Source organism: Python bivittatus, unplaced genomic scaffold, assembly GCF_059951505.1.
Source record: "Python bivittatus isolate LINGU-HERP-01145 unplaced genomic scaffold, Pbiv_v1 ctg000020_np1212, whole genome shotgun sequence".
NCBI classification, from domain to species: Eukaryota; Metazoa; Chordata; class Lepidosauria; order Squamata; family Pythonidae; genus Python; species Python bivittatus.
Window position 1 is genome coordinate 59,338,481 of NW_028277030.1, and position 22,715 is coordinate 59,361,195.

The window sequence follows — 22,715 nt, forward strand, 5'->3', positions numbered from 1 at the left end:
CAACTAAACAAATGCCACAACAGATACAACAGGACACTGAATATGTTACCACATTGGGTGCTACAGGTATTGATTTTTCTAAAATCTTGGCTTAATTATGGGCTATAAATGCTTAATATGGAATATAAATGGAGCAAATGCTCCTCAAAAGAGGGAAAAAAATCATTATTTGACAGTTAAAACAAGATGTGATTTGCTTACAAGAAATGCAGGTTAGGAAAAAGGATATAAAATAGAGTCACAAAAATTTGGGTGAAGAATTTATTTCAGCAGGAATGAAAAAAAGAAAAGAAATGGAGTTGTTTTGTATATAAACTCTCAATTATTGTGATGGACTGGAATGGTGGGAGGGGAGTAAAGAATGTGCTCTCATCTCCAGAGGAGCGAGGAAGAGATAAGCGGAGGAGACTGGCACTTCCCTAAGAAATTCCATTGGTGGGAACTGGTTTCATTCTGGGAAGACTGTTGTCGGGCCTAGCCCAAGGAACTCCAGGAGACCATGTAGAATCAATCCAGCAAGGTTTATTAGCTACAACCCCTTAACAAGAATCTTCCCAGAATGAAACCAGTTCCCACCGATGGAATTTCTTAGGGAGGTGCCAGTCTCCTCCGCTTATCTCTTCCTCACTCCTCTGGAGATGAGAGCACATTCTTTAGATGTGATGGACTGGAATGGTGGGAGGGGAGTAAAGAATGTGCTCTCATCTCCAGAGGAGCGAGGAAGAGATAAGCGGAGGAGACTGGCACCTCCCTAAGAAATTCCATCGGTGGGAACTGGTTTCATTCTGGGAAGATTGTTGTCGGGCCTAGCCCAAGGAACTCCAGGAGACCATGTAGAATCAATCCAGCAAGGTTTATTAGTTACAACTCCTTAACAAGAATCTTCCCAGAATGAAACCAGTTCCCACTGATGGAATTTCTTAGGGAGGTGCCAGTCTCCTCCGCTTATCTCTTCCTCACTCCTCTGGAGATGAGAGCACATTCTTTACTCCCCTCCCACCATTCCAGTCCATCACAATTATATCCAAAACTTATACTGACTAATGATTGTGGAGATATTTTGGGGTGGAAGTTAGTTTATAAGGGGCTAAGACTTTGATACTGGGAATTTATGCCCCAAATGAAGATAAAACAGCATTTTATAAAGGACTTATGGATAAGCTTGGACTTTCCGTATGAAAATTGGTGTCTTCTGGGAGATTGGAATGGGGTGGTTTTCCCACTCTGAAAAAAATATTAAAAATACCCAAAGCAAACTACCAAAGGTTTTCTTTGACTTAATTGACAATTTGGAGCTTGTTGATGTATAGAGAGATAAAAATGGTGACTCCAAAGAATATCCTATACAATGAGAGATGTCTTTCCTGTAACTGAACTGGCACAGTAGGTGGTTAGATAGCAACCAAAAAGAAGGAATTAGAATTACAGCTTGCCTCCTTTCCCACTTACAAGACTGGAGTCTCCCATCATAGCTTTCTCTGATGGAAACTCATCTTCCACTTGGGAAGGAGCTCACAAGGCGGATATACAGTAGTTCAATTACCTCTTGAGTTTGCTTACTTTCCTCTTCACTCTCAAATTCAAATTCAGCTGCATTTTCAGGTATAGTGGATTCTCCCAGTTCCTGTGTCCCCTCACCTTCCTCTTCCTCTTCCTCTTCCTCAGGTCCAACTCTTTTTCCTGTTTTGAGCATGAGCAATTCTTGTAAGCGTTCTTCAAACTGAATATGGAAAATATTTAGCTTATCTGCTAACCACCGGGCACAGATTGTTTTACCCGTTCCATGTGGCCCCAACAGACATATCCTTATAGGAGGAGCCTAAAAAGGAAATATGTGATTATAATTATATAGGTTTTTAAAAGGGAAGGTTTTGATCATTAAGATTATAAAATGAATATTTCTAAGAAAAAGCTTTCTGAGAAACTTCAGATAGAAGAACCACATTTTCAAAGATATTATTGACTGACAGTAAATACTTCAACATGAGTCACAAAAAGGAATTATATATAGAAAATACGTTTTATGACATCTATTCTACTCAGAATAGGTGCTACATTCATATTTCTGCACACTCCAACATATCTTTTTGGAATCAAACCTGTAGAACTGCATAGCCTTAGTAACTGAAAAACAAGCAAGCAAGCAAGCAACCCAACTATCGTATATGGAAATACTTAGCTGACTTTGGATGATCTCAAAAAGCTAAGCAGGGCCAGATGAAGTCAGTAATTAGATGAGAGACCATCAAAAATTTCCAGAGCTGGAGTCAAAACTGTGAAATTGAAAAAAAAATCCCAGAAGATGGTAATGGTAAACTACTTTTGTAAGAAAACTGCATGGATGTATCCATGTAAGTCTCAAAAAAGACTTTCCTAATTTACAAAGTTAAAATGTGATCCTATGCAACGTGCCTCCTGTATTTTAAAGCAAGGATGGAACCTGTTGTTTATCAGATATTGTGAGATCACAATCCCTAGCATTACTGATCATGTTAGCAGGGACTGCTTGGGATTGAAATTCAGCATCTCTTTTATTGATATACTGAATTCTTATACATTTAAGCTAATGCAGAGGCAGAGGTATCGCATAGTGAACCTCAGAGCCATCTTCAAACAAAGAAGACAAAGCTGATCCTCTGGCAGGCAGATAGTATGAAACGTCCATATAACTAAGCATGATATTAATGCGTGGACCTACATTTTAACTTCTGGTCATCAGAACCAACAATATCTTCTAACTGCTGCACTTCAGTATTCAGTTCTTGACCTTCTCTTGGTCAGGAATAAGCTCTAACTCACCACATAATATTCAGCTTCCAGACCCAACTGCAATTTATCAGTAGGGCTACTGGGGAAGAGGTAAGAAGCATAAGTCTCAGTATGTTTTGTAAGAAAGACTAGGCCCCAATAGTTGTCAGAGGATACTAGGTCTGATATACCTTGTTCACTGCAAGATTTTGCTATGCACTAAAGCAATTGTCATTTACTAAGGCACATTTACTAAGGCACATTCAGCAGCAATTAATAAAGGTTATTGTAATAATTCCCAGACATTCTGAATGGAAACTGCTTTTGCAAATAACAAATCAGTCCAGAAGAATCTTGTGCTGAACCAGCTTTTGCTATCTGCCGCTTGGGATATAGTAGAGGAATACATTGTATAGTTTCATGGGGAGACCTGAATATCATTATGTATTGTCACTGCCGTTGCCATTCTGTTAAAATATCATACATATGAACAGACACACAAAGATGCACACATGGAGATATATATTTGGAAAATATTGGAACCGCAATCAGTATTAATCTTATATAGCTCACATATGCAAGATCTGCATACTTTTAATGGCTCATTGTGAGAAACGTATTCTTCAGGATTTTCTAGAAATTTCTCTCTGTTTTCTGGAGTTGAAAAATAATAGTATTTTTCTCGATATTTAGCTGCATTTTCATAAACTCCTGGATAAAGGATAAAGTTTTCCTTCAGAATAACTGGACAGAAATGCTTTGTATCTCCCATATGTCTCTTCCTCTCAGCAATTTTTTCTTCATCCTTAAAATAGCAAAATATTTCTGATAAGATTACTTAGACAAACAGCTTTTAAAGATATTTACTCTAACACATTGGCTCAGGTCTAGGTAATTCAGAGGGTAGCAAGCAGCTGCAGGTCCATTCCTATACTTGGTTGAGATGTTGGACCAGGAATGGGAAATCCCAGGTTCAATTCCACGGACAGCCATGGAAACTTACTGGGTGATTTTGGGTCAGTTACTCCCTCTCTCAGCCCTATCTCACAGGGTGGTTGTTATGGAATAAAATGAAGGGAAATTCACATATAAGCTGCCTGGATCTCTTGGAGGAAAGGTTGGAAATACATGTAATACAATTTTTTATGAAAACCTTCATTGCTTTGTTCCTACTGGGTTTGATGGAGAAAGGATTGGAGAAACAATATGGATCTTGGCTTCTATATATGATCACAGCTGCAAGACTGTTATATGTGCAAAGATGGAAAGACTCACAAATACCTACAGTGGAACAGTGGATTATTAAACTAATGGACTTGGCTCAAATGGCGAAGCTAACAGCCTTAATAAGAGATAATACCGTTTCTAAATTTGTCTCCTGATGGCAACCCTCCCTAGATTACGTCCTTGGGTTGGGAAAAAAATGAAGCTTTGATTGTGAGATTTAATGATTAGATGGTTTGTGTTGATAGGAGTAATGTGAATTAGGATTAAATAGTGGTAAGAGATTAACTTTTTTTAAAATTTGTACTTATATCTGTATTGGAGATAGTCGGAAGTAGAAAGATAGTCACTTTCTGTTTCATCTTTCTACTTGATCTCACTCTTTTAGTTTTTGTCTTTTTCTTTTAGTTCTATCTTCTTTCTCTTCTATACTTTCTGATTTATATTTTAATTGTACTTTTTATATATCTTAATAAAAGTTTTGACCAAAAAAAGAAAAGAAAAGGAAACCTCCATTGCTTAGGATGTAACCAATCTGATAGTGCTGTTTATCTCTAGGTATGGGATAAGGAGTGGGAGAAAGAACTTCAAATTAACTAGAAAACCACTTCCCTGCTCCATCTCTCCCAAATATTATAAACACTATCAAAGCTAGCATTATATTTTCTAGTTAAGAGATGCCCCTACTAATCAACATTTTCGCTGATCTTTGCATTACTGTATTAAGGATATCAGGTTAGCCTTGAGGATGGGTCAATATTTTATGTAAAGTAAAATAGGAAGGGTATGGCCTGTATGGTAATACCCCTCCTATTTTACTAAGATATCCCCCATGTTCAAGGCACTGCTTTCTTCAGGCTGTGTCTATTAAATACATGTTACCTATATTACAAGATTATTATTTATTTATTCAATTTGTATACCCATCTCACATGGGTGACTCTGGGTGGCTCACACAATTAAATAACAAGAAAACAATAAACAACTACAAATAAATAATCTAAACAAAAAAAACCATTAAAAAACCATAATCCACAGAAAAGTGCAATCCATATATCACAAACAATACAACCATCTTGCAGGCTTCATATTTCCACCAGATCCCCAGGCACGATGGCAAAATCATGTCTTCACAGCCTTCTGAAAGGCCAGCAGGGCCAGGGCCAATCTAACCTCGGGGTGGGGTGGGGATGATATTCCAAAGAGTAGGTGCTGTGGTAGAAAAGGCTCTCTTCCTAAGTCCCATCAGATGATACTCCTTAACAGATAGGACATGCAGCATGCCTTCTCTGCCAGACCTGATGGAATGGGTAGATGTAACCGAGTAGAGGCAGTCCCTCAAATGACCTGACCCTATGCCATGTAGGTCTTTAAAGGTCATTACTAGCACCTTGAATTGAGCCTGAAAGCAAACTGGCAACCGGTGCAGCTTGCGCAGCAGAGGTGTAACGTGTGCTGATCAAGGAGCAATGTAACTTCCGGATGCTCTTCAAGGGCAGCCCATGTAGAGTGCATTAGAATAGTCCATTTGGGAGGTGACCAGGGCATGAGTGACTGAAAGTAAAGCCTGCCAATCCAAGAATGGGCACAACTGGTGTACAAGCCAAAGTTGTGCAAAGGCCCTCCTGGCCATGACTGCCATAAGCAGGATCTGTGAGTCCAGAAGGACCCCCAAATCATGCACAGGGTCTGTTTGGGGAGTGCCACCCCAGCCAGTACCAACAATGGTACGTTCCTGGAACCTGAAAGCCCCCAAACCCAAACCTAGCAAACTCAATCTTGCTAGGGTTGGGCTGGACCCTGTTGTTCCCCATCCAAATCCCCACAGCCTCCAGATACTGAGACAGGACATCAACAGCCTCACCCCATGGCAATGGAAGACTTCCCCTAATGGCTTTATGTAGATGTTAAACAGGAGCAGAGAGAGTACCAAACCCTGCATGACCCCACAAAATAGTGGTTGAGCGTGGACCTCTTGTTCCTGATCAACATCCATTGGAATTGGCCCTGGAGGAAGGAAGAGAACCACACAATAGTGTTGCCGACCCCCAACTCCTGGAGCCAGTCTAGAAGGATACCATGATCGATAGTATTGAAGACCACCAAGAGGTCAAGAACAAGGATGGATGCACTACTCCTATCCAGCTCATGCCAGAAGTCATCCACAACTAATGATGTTTCAGTCCCATGTCCAGGTCTGAAACCCAACTGAAAGGGGTCCAGATAATCCGCTTTATCCAGGGTCCTCTAAAGCTGTTGTGTGATCACCTTCTCAACAACCTTCCCTAAAAAGTGAAGGTTGGATACTGGATGAAAATTGTCCAGTATGGTTGGGTCTAGTGATAGTTTTTTGAGGAGGACGTGAACCAGCGGCTCCTTAAGAGGTGAAGGGCCCCTCCCTCCCAAGGAAGAATTTACCACCACCAAAACCCAGCCACACATGACCTCCTGGGAAGCCTTCCCCAATCAGGAGAGACACAGATCTAATGAACAGGTACCCAAGCTCACAGTCATGAGGACTCTGCCCACTTCACCAGCCCTAACAAGTTCAAACTCCTCCCAGATAACAGGGAAGACTGCATCCCAGGCATCTCCACAGGACTTGTACTAAGACTGGCATCCAATTGGAAGTGAATCTGAGCATTTTTTTCTGTCAGATGCTCTGGCTATTCTTCCAAGCAGCTACAGTATATAGGGGAACCTCCAAGTCCCCTCTACCCAAGAGGGCTTGAGTCTCTCCAAACAAGGTTGCCAGACAGCTGTGTGTGGATGCAATAAGGGCAGAGAAATACTGATGTTTTACTGCCTTTCCTGCCACAAGATAGGCCTTAATCGCAGTTCTAACCCATGTTTGGTCGAGTTTACTCTGTCAACCTTCAGCAGCGTCTCTTAATCTGTTTCATTTCCCTCAACTCCTCCATAAACCACAGGGAGTGATGGGGTCTGCAGAAAGAGAGAGAGACTGTATAGGCGTGATCTGATCCAAAGCCCCTGCTGCCCTTTCATTCCAGGCACAACCAAGACCTCAGTCAGACCATGCAGGAGACCATCAGGAACAACTCCCAGCTCCATCAGTTACTAGGGGCCAACTGATTGAATAGGTCCCTCCTCCCTGAGATGGGGGGCAGCCCCAGAGAATCTGATAGTTATCAGGGAGTGATCTGACCATGACAGGAGAGCCACAGAGAGCTCCCCCAATTACAGATCACATTGCCATTGCTCCAACAAGAAAACCAGATCAGATGTGTGACCACTGTAATGTGTCAGACTCTGGATGACATGGGATAGGCCCTTGGCTGTCATGGTAGCCATGAACTCCCAAGCAACCTCAGACCCCCACTCCCAGAAGGCAGAGGATTGCTTCATTTCAAGTGTCAAGAAAAAATACAGACAGTCCCTGATATATATCATCATTCTATTTGTGGACCCCTTGCGCAAATAAAATTTTGCAAAAGTCTGTAGTCTTTCGCATATCATCTAACATGGCAGATGGCTTTCTGTGCATGAATGAACATCAGCCACCATGTTTGCATATGTGCAAAAAGCTGGCTGGCCTTTCATTTGTGTGCAAGCATTGCAGCTCCTTTAAATTGGTCATATAAGTTGTATCTTGCATAACATTGAGACCACCTATATTCAGTAAATTACAGCTCCAGATAATCTATTGAGTTGAGAACTAGAGCTTACTTCTTCCTCTTCTTCTTCTTCCTCTTCATCTCCCTCCTCTTCTTCTTCTGCCAGTGCCTCTGCTTCAGCCTGCAAATCTTCTTGTTCTTCATCTTCATCTTCAGGACATAATTCCCAGCCATGATATTTAAAAGGTTCTGCCAGAGATAATCAGTTTTCAGGCTTTATTTTTTTTAAATGCTGTACATGCAGGACCAGACATAAAACATGAATATGTATAGAATTCTATGAGATATTGGAATTCTTCAAACCACAGATTGATCACATTATAACCTCGTATTCCGCAAATTTATTAGGACTCTTAATTCACAAAATTCCTAACCATTATGAAAAGTTGGTTGAGCATGCTAAAAGCTAGAGTTCTAACAAATCAGACTGGTAAATGTATAAATTCAGGAATGCTGAAATCAGTGAGTCATAAGGAATATCCTTGTGCACATAGCTGTCTGTTCCTAACCACAGTGATGTTACAATAAAAAAATACGTCATAAGTTCCACCCTTTTACAAGTATGTAAGGGACAGACTTTCATCAGTTGTCACCCCCACCCCTTGCAGTCTCATGGACACTTATGCTTGTACATTAGGCGTCAGCCATTGTACCATATGAGTCCTTAGATCTAAAATAAAGAGCTCACAGAAATATATTCATAGATTCAGGGAAAGAAATGAAGGTTCATGATACAATTCATCTAATACAGGCACATAGTTTATTATGAATCCTTTATATGCAGAATAAAAGGAGTGCTGATATTTTCTATTTATCATCATGATAAATCATGAAAGATGTGAACCAGAACCTCCTGTTGAAAAATCACCACCCCTAATTCAATATCTGTAGCAATGAACTGATTCCCTCTGCCCCTCCCAGCAGCATCCCATATTTCCTATATACATCAATTTCTTTATGTAAGAACATATGTAATTCATTGCCGTAAGATATTGCAATAACTACTAGCTCTGATAACTTTAAACATTCAGGGAGGATGGATCTATCAATAACTCTGATCCCTGACATTTAAAGAGATATAACAGCAACAACAACAACACAACAATAACAGTCAATTTCAAAAGGCAGCTTTACTTGGAACAGCTTATATCCTGTGACAATACCTTTAACACCACCAAACAACAACACCTGCCTATCCCAGGTCCTTGGGAAGGACTCGATAGGTGGATAAAAATGTGAAATCCAGTCTAAACATCTGACTGACCGTGCGGCCAACCACAATAACAACATCCTGCAACAATACCTTTAACACTATCAAACAACATCTGCCTATCCCAGGTCTTTGGGAAGCACTCAATTTTGAATAAAAATGCCAAATCCAGTCTAAACTTCTAGCTGACTGTGTGACCAACAATAATTTATTAAACTTGTATGCTGCCCAACTCTCAATGACTCTGTGTGGCTCACAACATTCAAAGAAATTACAATAATATCAATAATACATAAATAAAGATAAAAAAAATAAACTATGGCAAATGTGATGAGCGAGGGGTCTCACTCTCCTTCACCAAGGCCTGGGTAAAGAGCCAAGTCTCCACAGCTCTTCTAAATAACAGCAGAGTGGGGGCCATCCAGATCTCGGGGGCAAGCTCATTCCAGAGGGTAAGCCCTGCTATAAAAAAGGTGCACTTCTGGGGTCCTCAGAGATAACACTGTTTAATCGAAAGAACCCAGAATGCACCAACCCTGCAGGATTGAATTGGCCAGACAGATGTTATGTGAGATAGGCAGCCCCTTCATTAACCAGGCCCTATGCCATGTAGGGCTTTTTAGGTAACAAACAGCATCTTGAATTGCACTCAGAAGCATATCGGCAATGCCACCGCATTCTGGACCAGTTGAAGCTTCTGGGTGGTCTTCAAGGGCAGCTCCATGTAGAGAGCATTGCAGTAGTCAAGCCACGAGTTGACTAAGGCACGAGTGACTGTCTGAAGGGCCTTCTGATCTAGGAAAGGGTACAGCTGGTGCACTAGATGGAGTTCTCAAAGGTCTTCCTGGCCACAGCTGATACCTGCTCTTCAAGCAGGAGCTGCGAGCCCATATAGCTGCCTATTATATTCATAGGCAGTACAAATCAGACAAAGCAGCAGAAAAAGCCATCATATTTGAAAACTAGATCCCCTTCTTTTCATTCATTCTCTTCAAATAGACTATAATTAATAGAGTCCTCTGATTTCCCAGAAGAAACAGTAAGTCCTGTTTTGTTCACTAATCCTTAGATGAATCCACACAGCTTGAACAATATTTCCTTCAATTTCAGAATAAGCTGGCAGGAGCAGTTTTCTATTTCCTTCTATTCTCCTGGAGCCAGTCCAATTTTTTTTAAAGTTTACAAAATGTTCTAGTTTAATACATGAATACTTTTTTAAACATGAGTAAAAGTGGTCATGTTGACTATGCAGGAGAATATATTCATATTAAAACAGCCTCTTTATTAAATCAACTAAAGGTTTATAGAATTTTTAATATTAATTTCAGAATGATTTCTGTTGTTGCTATTGCTTATTTTCCAAGTAGTAGAAACATGTGTACATACAGTTCCACGCTGGCAGCAATCATAAGATGTTCTTTGTCTCTTCAGAAGTAGCTCATAATTTGTACAAGCCTGCTTTAACCAACTTCATTTATAATTTGAAGAAATTGTAAATAAAACATCCAAAAACCACCCTAAAACTCCTAAGGAAAAAATAATTTTTAAAGAACTGTGAACTTGAACTACTTACGTTGCATAGCCTGCGCACACTTATTAAACAGCATTTCTGGAGTCTGCCCATCAATCTCCAATTCAGTAACCAGGACCAAAGGCGATTCTGCAATATGTGGCTCTAATTTTTGCCAGTCATTCTGGAACTGGTTGAGCTTGTTTCTAAGTGGCTCTATTTCTACTACATCTGGAAAACCATCTTCAGGATACTCAGGTATCTTGACTCCTGAACAAATCAAGTTGCATTTTAGGAAACAACTTAATAATGTATTAATTGTAAGATGCCCTCTTATGTGTACTGGCATTACTTTCTTTTTGATACTCTGGCTGGTTCTTATGGAGCCAAAATAGCCTCACAAGAAGGAGGACCAACAAGCTAAAGAGAGCTTGGAGGACTGCAGAAGTTCAAAAATTTGAGGCATGGGGGAGTGGGTGAGATATACCTAACAAGGAATCTCATATAGCCCAATGAGGAATAGATGTGCTAATGAAACTATTCAGAGAAAAGTGAAAAATTGGGTGGAGGAAGAATGGAGTATTCTAGGGAGGACATAACTGCAACACTAAACAGGGGCAGTGCGCACAACAAAAGTTTGTTTCAACTGTACATTTTAAGAAAAAGAGTTGAAATGATTAATTATGCAAAGCCATTCATTGTGGGTTATTCAACAAAGCACAATTATGCAGACCACAGCTTGGTGGGATAAGTGACCAAGTCAAACTCTAACCTAGTTCAGATGCAATACTTTTCAGGTATTCATGCTGTGATTCAGATTTTTCTTCAGTTTCAAGAGCTTCCATTGATTCTGTGGGGATCAGCATAAAATCATTATTACTTACTTTTGCATAGTTTATAGGAAATGTTAACAGCTTTCAAAATATTTAGAAAATTAGCAGTTTTGATCTTGAGTCCAGATTTTTACTTTGTAGGCTTTGCTTCTGAAAGTTTACCAAATTGAGCCAGTAAAAAGAAGCTTTTCTTTAAAGAAGAACTAACAAAAATATCAATTAGATGGTGATAAAGAATAAAATGTGAATGATATTTAATAGAGAAAATATTGATGATGATGATGATAATGATGATGTTAAATTTACAAGGCCATCAAATCATAGAGACTCAAAGTGGCTTACATTAAAAATACAATGAAAACACACAATTAAAATGCAAACAGAGTGACACAGGGTTACAGGAACAAAAATAGTTGTCTCCTATGAAATATTACTGATATATAAAATCTAACCTGTCTTAGATTCTTCATGTTCTTTGGAGTCCATAGACAACTGTGCTTCATCATGCTGATCTACAAACTGCACTGTTTCTGTACGCAGATACATAAAAAGAGAGATTTACTATTAAACCAATTTCCCCTAATCCATATAATCATGGTTAACCTAAAATATGCTAAGAAACTGTAAAGTGATAGAGAACTGAGGATTATTAGAATAACTCTATCCAATAAAAGTTAATGCAAAGTATACAAATAAGGGAGATAGGCTAATTATGTAGAGGCAGGCACTTTACATGTGATGTGTAATTGCTGTGATGCAAATCCCACTTGAACTTCAATAGTTGGTTACAGAAGGAGATAAACTGACCTTCACACTCTGTCTTTTTACTATTTAATGAGAAAATTAACCCTATGAGAAATTTTATTTTTTAGGATGGCTGCTGTTAGACCTTGGAACATATCCCCAGAGCTGGTTTTAGCTCTTCAAAAGCCTTGGAAGTATCCTCAGGGGTTCCATAAATTGTTACTAAATTGTAATTTGAAATGTGAATAAAGAGGGAAATTATTAATACATCATTGGAGAGTAACTATGTCAATATTCATAATATTTGCAATATTTAATTTCTGTGAAATTTAAATTGCGTCTTTGTCATCATTCTATCCAATATATACTTAAGTCATGTCCTTGGGATGTAGAGTTTACAGGCCAAATGTGGCTCTCAGTATGGAATAACTTGGGTATTAGTGTCTTAGATGTTAAGATAGATAATGTGGTTCAAATGGCATCTTAGTTTAGTCAGTGCAGAGTGTGTCTATTGAAACAGGGGTGTCTCCACATGCAGGACTTCAAGAATGTCTGAACAGAAGAATCATACTATTTATAGCAAGAGTATTGTCAAAGAAATTAAAAAAAAAAAGACATAGTAAGATAAATACTTTGCCGCCCTCAGCTTTTCCATAGCAGAGTTACAGCCACAGTAATGTAATAAAACAACTTGATATTTGTTAGAAGAAACAAAATAACCAATGTGCCACAGATATCTAACCTCCAGATGTTTCTTTCTGTTTAGATCCAGCAGAATCAGATTTTACTGTTTGGCCTGTTTCAGTCCCAGAATGAATTTTTGCCTGCGATTCATATGCAAAGCTGTCCTCCAGAAACTCCACAGATTCTGTAAATTCAAGAAAAACATATTTATGGAAACATTTACAAAGCAATTTTGGAACTCTATGTGGGACTCTACTATACTAAACAATATGGTTTATAAATTCATCAGACCCAAAATTAGCTCCCAATTTAAGCTTCAGGAAAGCATATAATGGAATCAGACAAAAATATGAAAATTATAAATAAAGCCAGAGTGCTAGATTCCACAGTTTACAGTTAAAAGGATTACTTGAGTATTATGAAATATCAAGGAGATGTCATCCATTTTCAGAATTTGGAATAATTGTTTGGAATAGACATTAGAAATAGAGCCTGTTTAGTTATGGCCTCATATCCATGGAATTTATTTCCTGAAATTGATATAAGGCCCTTTCCCAAGCCATTTATTTGCTTCATTTAGGTGTCCCCAATGCCCTTATGATGGGCATAAGCTGCCTTCCAGTTCAGTTTTTATGTTTTGGCAAGTCCTATTCATATACTGTGTGAGTAGAGTAGGCATTATGAGTAGCAGGGGCATGCCTCAGACTTAAATTCTTCCATTGTTACTAGTGCCTGTGAGTTCAACAATATGATTAATATGCACAGAATTAACTTCATTGCTGAAAGAATTCCAGATACACTACGGTATTTCTTACCTCTGTCTTCAGCAGATTCCTGAGCTTGCATTTTTAACAGTTCTTGCAGTTCCCTTCTGTAATTAGAAGTTTGCACAATCAAATGATAATATAACATGATTGAAAATGAACTGCAATTTTGCTGAATATGAATTATTCTAGAAAGCACTGTTCCATATTGTTCTGCCCATAGTCAGTCTAACAGGTTATACGCATTTTTGTAAAAAATAAAAAATTGATAAATATAGACTGGGCTACTTAGCAATTCATTTACTCTCTGTAAAGGTAAGTTGTGGCACAAAAGAACACCAGGTGCTTTTTTTTTTGACCCAGAACAATCTTCATTGTATTCTGTTTTAATTAAATCTCTTGCTCCCCCTCTCCAAATGCTTACTTTGTTTCTTCTTCCTCTTCTTTCTTTTTTAAAGCATCTTCTATTAATCTTTGTATAATCTTAGCATCAACTTCTTCTTTTTGTGCTTGATACATTCTATGTATTATCACCTGTCCTGCAATATAATAGAAAACAATACAATAGAAAAGGGCTATGTACCAAACCTCAGAAACTACAATTTTTAAAAAAGAGATGTTGTCGATCCCAATAATAATGCTTAACTGCATAACGCTCCCAATAATAACAATTAACTGCATCAGACAGCTTTCTTTAGGCAACCACTTTAAAATTTTTAAGATATGAATTGTTTTGCAATAGCTGAATAAATTTAGTTGAGCCGCCGAGGGAAATAAATAATATATACCTTTTTATGCCTCACTTTAATGAATGTATGCATTAATCAAGGAGTTAAACTAGCGGCAATATAATAGGATACAGTAACGGTAAGATAAATAGGTTAATTCTCTGTGTACATAGTTCCTCTCTAGGTTAGTTGCAAGCTGAAACTGAAAAATTCCTAAAGCTGGGATAGAATCTCTAGCCATGGTCAGGCTTCAACTCCCTTAATTTCTGATTGGCCATATTGGATGAGGCTCACAGGAATTGGAATCCAACAACAGCATCCACGTTTCTAGAGTCTGAATTTTATAGAAAGAACATGTTGAAAACTTACCACTTTAGGGATGATGATTGTTCCCTAAGTGATATTCATTTTATATATTCATTTCTGACTATTACTAACCATTTAATTCAACATTCTTCAAACAAATCACAATATCAGGTAGGAGTCCTTTTTCTACCAAAGCATTCCAGTGGTCTGTAAATGGAGGAAAATTATCTACTACCCATCCTCCTTTACGCGCAGCTCCAGGATATCTGTTTGGATTTGTTTTATGTAGCTGAAATAAAAGAGTGCAATTAGCATATTAAATGGTTGAACATTCTGAATGATAAGTGCATTGTTTAGAATAAAGATACATTTTGACTTTAGTTAATTGGCTTGCATGATTTCCTCAGCAGTAGAATTTACATCAACTACTACAAGCTCATTCATTATAAAGTATGTTATGTGTCAGAGAAAGATAGGCAGTTGCAAAGTTATGAAAATCTTCACTTACTAGACCAGACCTTTTCTTTGAAAGAATCTTTGTTCAGTCCCTTACATATAATTCATATGAAATTATTATCAAATTGTGGTAGCTCTATGTTTTCCATGTGACTGTTCCAAGAAGACTTTTAGAGCTTGTGGGCCTTTCATTAAACTGCTTTGCAAATTCCCCCCTCCCTTTTTTGCTTGCTGATTATTAAAGCTGGAACATGTAAATAAATGGCCTTTTAATTTCTCTTTGAATGATTCTTTTTAACTGACCTAATATCAGGTATTATTCTTGCACTGGGAAAAGAAGAAGCAGAAACCCAAACTGGGCAATTAACACTGCAATCCTGTATTAGTTTACTCAAGAATAATCTTTGCCATGTTTATTAAGGCTTACTCCCAGGCTCCTCTCATCACCACTCCGCCTGTGAGAATCACTCCAAAGCAATAAATAGAGATGGCTTGCAAACACAAATCTTTTAATTAATAAAAATATAATATTTACTGAATAGGACTCACTTGTGAATAAAGAAAAGCACTGCTAAATAATACAGCATCATGTTGAATACTGCATGGAACACTGTATGAGTCATATGTTCAATATTTGGAACATTAAAAAAATGGGTATTTCATCCTCCCTGCCAACAGCTTTTATGAGCTGCAAAAGGAATGCCTGTAGACCTACAAAATCCACATAGGGTTTCTCCCTGTGGCCAGTTGTGTGTTAAGGGAGCCAATGTCATCAGAGTGACATTTGGAGACCAACATAAACTGAAAACACTTGAATGAGACTTACAATCATTTCAGAAAATGTTGCAAAGGAAAAGCAGATTTCACAGAGACCTTATACTAGAAAATAGGCAGTGAAATGCATTAGATTTACACTGACAGTTGCACATCCTTAGTATACCACAGTGGTTACAAGACATTTCAACCTTTTTTATGAGAGGTTGATGTTTAGAAATCTTAGAAAAGTCTAAAAAATATTTTGAATAGCAACATTCTTCTTTGTCAGCCAAAAACAAAAAAAAATCCCTTTATCTGTAAGAAATCTGTAAGAACAGAGGCTAGCAGATCAACGCTGATTTGTAACACAAAATAAAGTATTCACAGAAGTAGAATTGGAAGAACTGCAAAGGTCTACTGAGGGCAAAGAAATCGAAGCCTTGCCAGAAGTAGCTCAGACAATGGAGCCTTCTCCTCAGAAAAAACAAAGTCCTCTGACAAAAAAACAAGAGGAATTGAAACAAAGAATAACTGAGCATCTAGAACAGCACAAAAACAACAGAATAAGGTTGCCTGTATTGAAGCTTGTTACAAAGAAACAGCTAGCACAAATATTAAAGGATGCCAATACTGTAACATCAAATATAAGCACCAGCACCTGCAAGAAACAAACCAACTAATGTATAGCACGGGTGCAACTATAACTGAATACCTTGGATACAAAATCAACAAGCAAGAAAAAAAGCCAAACAGTGCACCACCAAAATGGAAGATCAGGTGGAAAATAAGATCAGCATGCTAAGATCAGATGTAAGCAAGCTAGAACAGATGAAAGAAAAGAAGCTGAAGAACAAGAAGACCAAAGAATACCTGATCAAGAAATATCACCTAGAAACAAGGAAGATCAAGGAAGCACTGGAAATAATAAAGCAGCAAATAACAGCCATAGCAGATACGAAGCCTGAATTGCACAATGTAGGCAGAATCTCCAATTTCAGTCGAATCAGAAACTGATTCTACCAATCCATCAATGGAGAGACTAATGAACCAGTCAACACCTGACAAAGAAGAAACAGTGCAGTTCTGGGCACAGCTATGGGACAACCCAAAGAAATACAACAAGAATGCAGCTTGGATAAAGGAGGTTGATAAGAATAAAAAAGAAGCTGAAATGAAAGAACTTGTAATAACAGCAGAAATGGCGGAGAAAAGAGCAAGGAAGATCAAGAATTGGTCAGCACCAGTTGAAGATGAACTGCATGGTTTTTGGTTGAAACAGCTGACTGGTCTGCACCCACTCATTGCCAAGCTGTTTAACAAGATACTGCAAGAAGGTGAAATTGAAGATTGGTTAACATTTGGCAAAACCTACCTGATAATGAAAGATCCAATAAAAGGGGCAGCACCAGGCAACTACAGGCCAATTACCTGCTTACCAACAACTTGCAAATTGCCAACTGGTTCGGTAGCTGATGCAGTCTAACAACACCTAGCTGAAAACAAGCTCCTTCTATCTGAGGAGAAAGGAAACCACTCAAACAGCAGAGGGACAAAAGTTCAACTCCTAATTGACAAGAAGATTTTGGAAATCTGCAAGAGAAGGAAGACCAACTTGAATGTGGCTTGGGTTGATTACAAGAAGGCATTCAACTCCCTGCCACATGACTGGATAATGTATCAAGTGCCTAGAAATAACAGGAGTCAGTAGAAACAGCAGAAGCTTTGTGCAAAGACCAATGGCACAATGGAAGACACAGTTGCTGGTCAATGATGACAGACTGGAAGAGGTTAACATCAAGAGAGGAATCTTTCAAGGAGACTCACTATCACCACTACTGTTCGTCACTGCATTGATTCCTCTGTCAATCATACTGAACAAGTCAGGCCATGGCTATCAAACATCAAAAACATCTGCCAGGTTATCCCACCTCCTTACATGGAGGATCTGAAGCTGTATGGAAAAACACCATCTGAAATAGAATCGCTGCTCAACACTGTCTGAATATACAGCCAAGATATTGCAATGGAGTTTGGACTGGACAAATGTGTCATCCTTACCATCAACAGGGGAAAAATAGTGAAAACTGAAGGAATCAAGATGCCCTATGGAAATAAAATCAAGAGTCTGGATTATGAAGATCACTACAACTACCTGGGCATCCTTCAGGCTGACAACATCAAGCACACTAAAGTCAAGAAGAAGGTTAGTAGTGAATACATCAGAAGAGTGGAGAAGATCTTAAAGTTCAAAATCAGTGGCAGAAATACCATCAAGGCGATTAACAGCTGGGCAATTCCAGTCATTAGATATACAGCTGGAATAGTGGACTGGACTCAAGCTGAACTAAAAGCCCTGGATAGAAGACCAGAAAAATAATGATCATGCCCTCCATCCATGCAACAACGTTGACAGACTCTACTTACCAAAGAACATAGGTAGAATGTTACAAGTACACCAGGCAGTTGAAGAAGAAAAAGGGGCATTGGAAGAATATCTGAAGGACAGTGAAGAAGAGGCACTGAAGTTAGTACACCATGAAGGCTTACTGAATACCAAAGAAACCAAACTGGCCTATAAGAAAGACCAAATGAAGAATAGAAAAGAGACATGGCAAGGTAAAGTATTGCATGGCCAGTACACACACACACACACACACACACTAGCAGGCAAAGCAGATAACAAGAAGACCTGGCAATGGCTAAGAGCAGGAAAGTTGAAGAAAGAGACAGAGGGGCTAATTCTGTCTGCACAAGACCAAGCCTTAAGAACAAATGCATATAAAGCCAGAATTGAGAAGACAGCAACAGACAGCAAATGCTGCCTCTGCAAAAAAGCTGAAGAAACAGTAGACCACCTAGTTAGCTGCTGCAAGAAGATCATGCAGACTGACTATAAATAATAGCATGACAAAATAGCAACAATGGTGCACTGGAATATCTGCAAGAAATACTATTTGCCTGCAAGCAAGAATTGGTGGGATCACAAAACAAAGTAATAGAAAATGAAGAAGCTAAAGTACTCTGGGATTTTACAATTCAAACAGACAAGCATTTGCCGCACAACACTCCAGACTTAACAATTGTTGATAAGAAAGACAAAAAGTCTGGATAGTGGACATTGCAATACTTGGAGACAGCAGAATAGAAGAGAAAGAACTGGAGAAAATCACAAAATATGAAGACCTGCAAATAGAAATAGAATGACTATAGGAAAAGAAAGCAAAGATAGTATCAATAGTAATAGGCGCTTTAGGTGCAATCCCAAAACATCTGGAGCACCAGTTGAACACCATTGGCATTGACAAAACTTGGAACAGCTTATATCCTGCGACGATACCTTTAACACCATCAAACCATCAAACAACATCTACCTATCCCAAGTCCTTGGGAAGGACTTGATAGGTGGATAAAAATGCCAAATTCAGTCTAAACATCTGGCTGACTCTGCGACCAATCATCATCATCATCATAAGCTTGGGACATTTCAACAGCTCTACCTTTTTAATGGTATATCCCAGATTCATTGTTTGTATGCCACACTGAAAATTATTCTATGTATGCAAACCCTAGAATTTAGGCTTAAACTAATATGTGATCTTCCTTACAACATTCCAAATTGTAATATTCCAATAGGTAATGATTTGCATAATTTTAAATAACTCAAATAACATGCCAGTTATAAAAAGAGCTTTCTATCATGCATGTCGTCCATGTGATACTGTGCTTTTACCTCTGTAATGGTTTTTTCTAATGCTTCCACATATGCCTCTGGTGACAGCATTATTGGAGACAGCATTGCAGCTTCTATAGCTTTCTGGACCACTTCTTGAACATCTGGGTGGTCAAGAGGAATCTCTAACTCTGTTTGCAGTGTAGAGGTGTCTGTTCATTATGTAGAAAAAATCCATGCGTAAGTACCTCAAAATGTATTGAACTGTGTATAAAATCCTCTTAGTTGCTGAAGGGAGGCTTCCACTAGTGGAATAGGAGGGCCCTTCTTTCCAAATCTGAACTGAAGGACTGGGTGAACCTCTCAAACAAATTTGGTGGGAGCAGGGAGAAGAGGGAAAGGGGAAACTGCATTGCTTGAGCAAAATTCTACTCACACAATATTTGATACTGTTCTATATATTCTTTTGGATAGTTTTTTATATGGCACTGGCTTTGTTATGGGTTCAAAGAACATATTACAAAATATAGATTTCATATTAATTTTATAAAGCATAGAAACCTAGCTTGTTAGTGATAGGGAGCCTGGTCTAAAACAAGAACATTACCAGTCTGTCTTCCCCTATTACTGTACACATGATACCAAAGGTTAAAGAGAAATATTTAGGACAGGAAGCACAGAAAGAATCTCACAGAGGATTGCATACTAGTAGCAAAAGGAGGGGCTAGTATTACTTGCCATCATATTTTTTCCAACCTGGAGGGATAATAAAAATCCTGATCCAGGTAGAGATAAAGAGCCTTATTATGCTGAGAGAGGAGCATCAGTTTGACTCTTCCATTAATTACACAGTGAAACAGCAGAAGCAGAAAATGCTGGGCTAGTGCTATTGCCTGTGCAAGCACTCTATCAAATCATGCCCACATCACAGAAATAGGTACCTGAGGGTGAAAGATGCTCACCTCCATTGCTCTCAATATCATAGAAATATGGGAAGCAAGTGAGCAAATATCCTATAACCCACTAATAAATATATATTCTACAATTACAACAAGTAGTACTTCCGCTACGAATATTAATGCTGCTTACTTCAGCCTTTCAAGGTAGGCCAAGTCAGAAAACAGACTCCACAAATCTGAACTGGAACTCTACTTTGATATAGGCTCTAGTAACAGAATCTTGAAAGCCTGACTGAGTTTTCCCCTCCTGACCTCTTATACTCTAGTGAATTAGGGAAGAGTCAATATGAGTTTCTTTCCTACACTTTCACTGTTTCCCAGCTTAATGTATGCTTTACATAACTATCATTGTCTCTAATTTCCACATGCTATCAGTAATACCTGTTTGTTCTGTAGTCTGAGATGAAGACATCTCTTCATTCTCCTCTTCTTCTTTTATTACACTCTCTTCTTGTATGACACTGCTATCTAGAACAGGTATAGATGAGAAAAACACATTGAGTTATTCAGACAATGTTTTTCTGTGTATCCATATGGTTGGTTCAGATAGTACTCTAAATCATAATATGGTTTCTTTGGATTTACTTAGACTGATGTGTGTATCCAGCTGCTAAAAAGAATTTATTTGAGTAGACACCAGCACAGCAAGGAACCCTTATATCAAGAATCTGTGCAGTGTAAAACAGGTTACAGGTTCTATTTGATGCTCTTGGTGTAATGAGAAACCACACTGATGGATCTTTAAAATTAGGTGTGCAGGAGCAAAGCTCAATAATCATTACTGCAGGACATAGGAAGTAGAAGGTTAAGTTTTCTCTTTCTGGCTATGATCTCACTATCTTTAACCTCCTTTCCCTCCATAAACATATAGGAATTATAATTTGGAAAAATTAGACTGATTGCCAAACTGCAGGTGTCCAATTTCAGAGAAGATTACTCTTTGAGTTGGTAATGAATAGTCAGGCATGGATTGGAAATACACTGGCAGGATTCTTCCAAAGACAGAGAAGTTCTTATAGATGCCAAGTATATATATAAAAAAAGCATATACTGACAAATGTATTCCTCCCCCCTCCATATCCCTCTCTTGTTCCCCAGTAGCAACTTCAAGCTGTGGCAGGAGTTGTTTCTGTGTGGCTCTGTGGTTGTGAAAGAGAAGGAATGAGAGAGAGAGAGAAAGAGAAAACGCTTTAACTGATATTTGCCTAGGTAGAAAAAAGTATGGGTACATACTTCAAAGGAACACTCCCCCTCCAAAATTTGGTAGATGTAACTTTGATCAGGAAAATAACGTAGAAGGAGAGGATTAAAATTTTCCCTGTGCCATAGCTTACATCCAGAATCCTTTTTTCCCCCTCTCCACTGTTTATTAGATTTTTAAAAAAGAGATGGATAATATGCTTTTCTAATATATAACTCTATCACAAAGAAGAGTTTGGTCTTGAAAGTAAATATTTTCAGCTGGAAAATGAAGAATGGCTTCAAATGTATTTGAGAGAAAACAAAAAACAAATGTACTTTAGCTAACAGAAGTTTAAGGAACATAGACTTACACCACAATCCAACACACGACTACCCAGAAGTAGGTCTCATTGAATTCAGTGGAATTTAATCCTAGAGAATTGGAATAGGATTGCAGACTTAAACTTATGCCTGGTTGCCTGAACCATTTGGGTATAATCATGAAGATTAAAATACAGTACAGTGTATGTAACTGTCTCCTCAAAATGGACTTGCACGAATATCAGATCTGCTTTCAAATTCCAAGTAGAATAAAAATAATTTGTCTATAATTTATTATATCTTATTTATTGTTAACTTTATAATTTTTATTAATAATGACTATCTTCCTTTGGTATAAACTGAAATAATTTAAGACTAATAAATAAAACCTGAAACATATTCTTCCCCTTCTTCTTTCATATACTAGAGGAAAAGATTGGACAAGTGAAAAACCACTTTACCTGTAGTTTGTTTAAATTTCAGTTAAATAAGAACAAACCAATAATAAAGCATAGCTTCAGGACTTGGATGATTTTAATAAATAACTCCCTGGGCTCTAGCATCATAGGGAATTATGGCATGAATAAAAGTGGAAACAACTTTTATTCTTCCACTCTTCACCTTATTTCCATAAAACAAAGGAAAGGAGAATGATTGTGGTAGTCTGAACTTTGCTACTCTTGCTTCATATAGCAGTAAACTATGGTCTCCCATTATTTTTGAATTAGACCAATGTATCAATTCATTACAGGACTGTATAACTTCAGGCTTCAGGATTGGGAACATATAGATTTGAATGATTCCGCTTACAAAAACTAGATGCATACTTTGTATCAGAAAAAAGATCCCAGCCTGTTTATTTGATCAGTTCATTTTGAATACACAGGCAGGTTCTTTCACAAAAGAAAATATTCACCTGCTCCCTGACCAAGTTTAACACAGTCCAGCAATGGAGAAATAATGCCAAGCTTATATCCATATCACA

At 38.2% G+C, this 22,715-nt stretch overlaps 1 protein-coding gene across 1 annotated transcript in view; it reads right to left on the reverse strand.

Moving 5' to 3' along the window:
• The window catches only part of AK9 (adenylate kinase 9), an 83,467-nt gene that overhangs the window by 37,246 nt on the left and 23,506 nt on the right, over nucleotides 1-22,715 (reverse strand). Inside the window, exons 14-25 of the mRNA XM_088130009.1 lie at nucleotides 20,609-20,695; nucleotides 19,329-19,480; nucleotides 14,519-14,675; nucleotides 13,777-13,891; nucleotides 13,404-13,459; nucleotides 12,647-12,772; nucleotides 11,613-11,690; nucleotides 11,100-11,177; nucleotides 10,391-10,597; nucleotides 7,660-7,796; nucleotides 3,341-3,553; nucleotides 1,544-1,819 (exon numbers count right to left, since the gene is read on the reverse strand). Of these exons, the coding sequence (XP_087986135.1) occupies nucleotides 1,544-1,819; nucleotides 3,341-3,553; nucleotides 7,660-7,796; nucleotides 10,391-10,597; nucleotides 11,100-11,177; nucleotides 11,613-11,690; nucleotides 12,647-12,772; nucleotides 13,404-13,459; nucleotides 13,777-13,891; nucleotides 14,519-14,675; nucleotides 19,329-19,480; nucleotides 20,609-20,695 (1,682 nt within the window). The remainder of the gene's footprint in view (nucleotides 1-1,543; nucleotides 1,820-3,340; nucleotides 3,554-7,659; nucleotides 7,797-10,390; nucleotides 10,598-11,099; nucleotides 11,178-11,612; nucleotides 11,691-12,646; nucleotides 12,773-13,403; nucleotides 13,460-13,776; nucleotides 13,892-14,518; nucleotides 14,676-19,328; nucleotides 19,481-20,608; nucleotides 20,696-22,715) is intronic.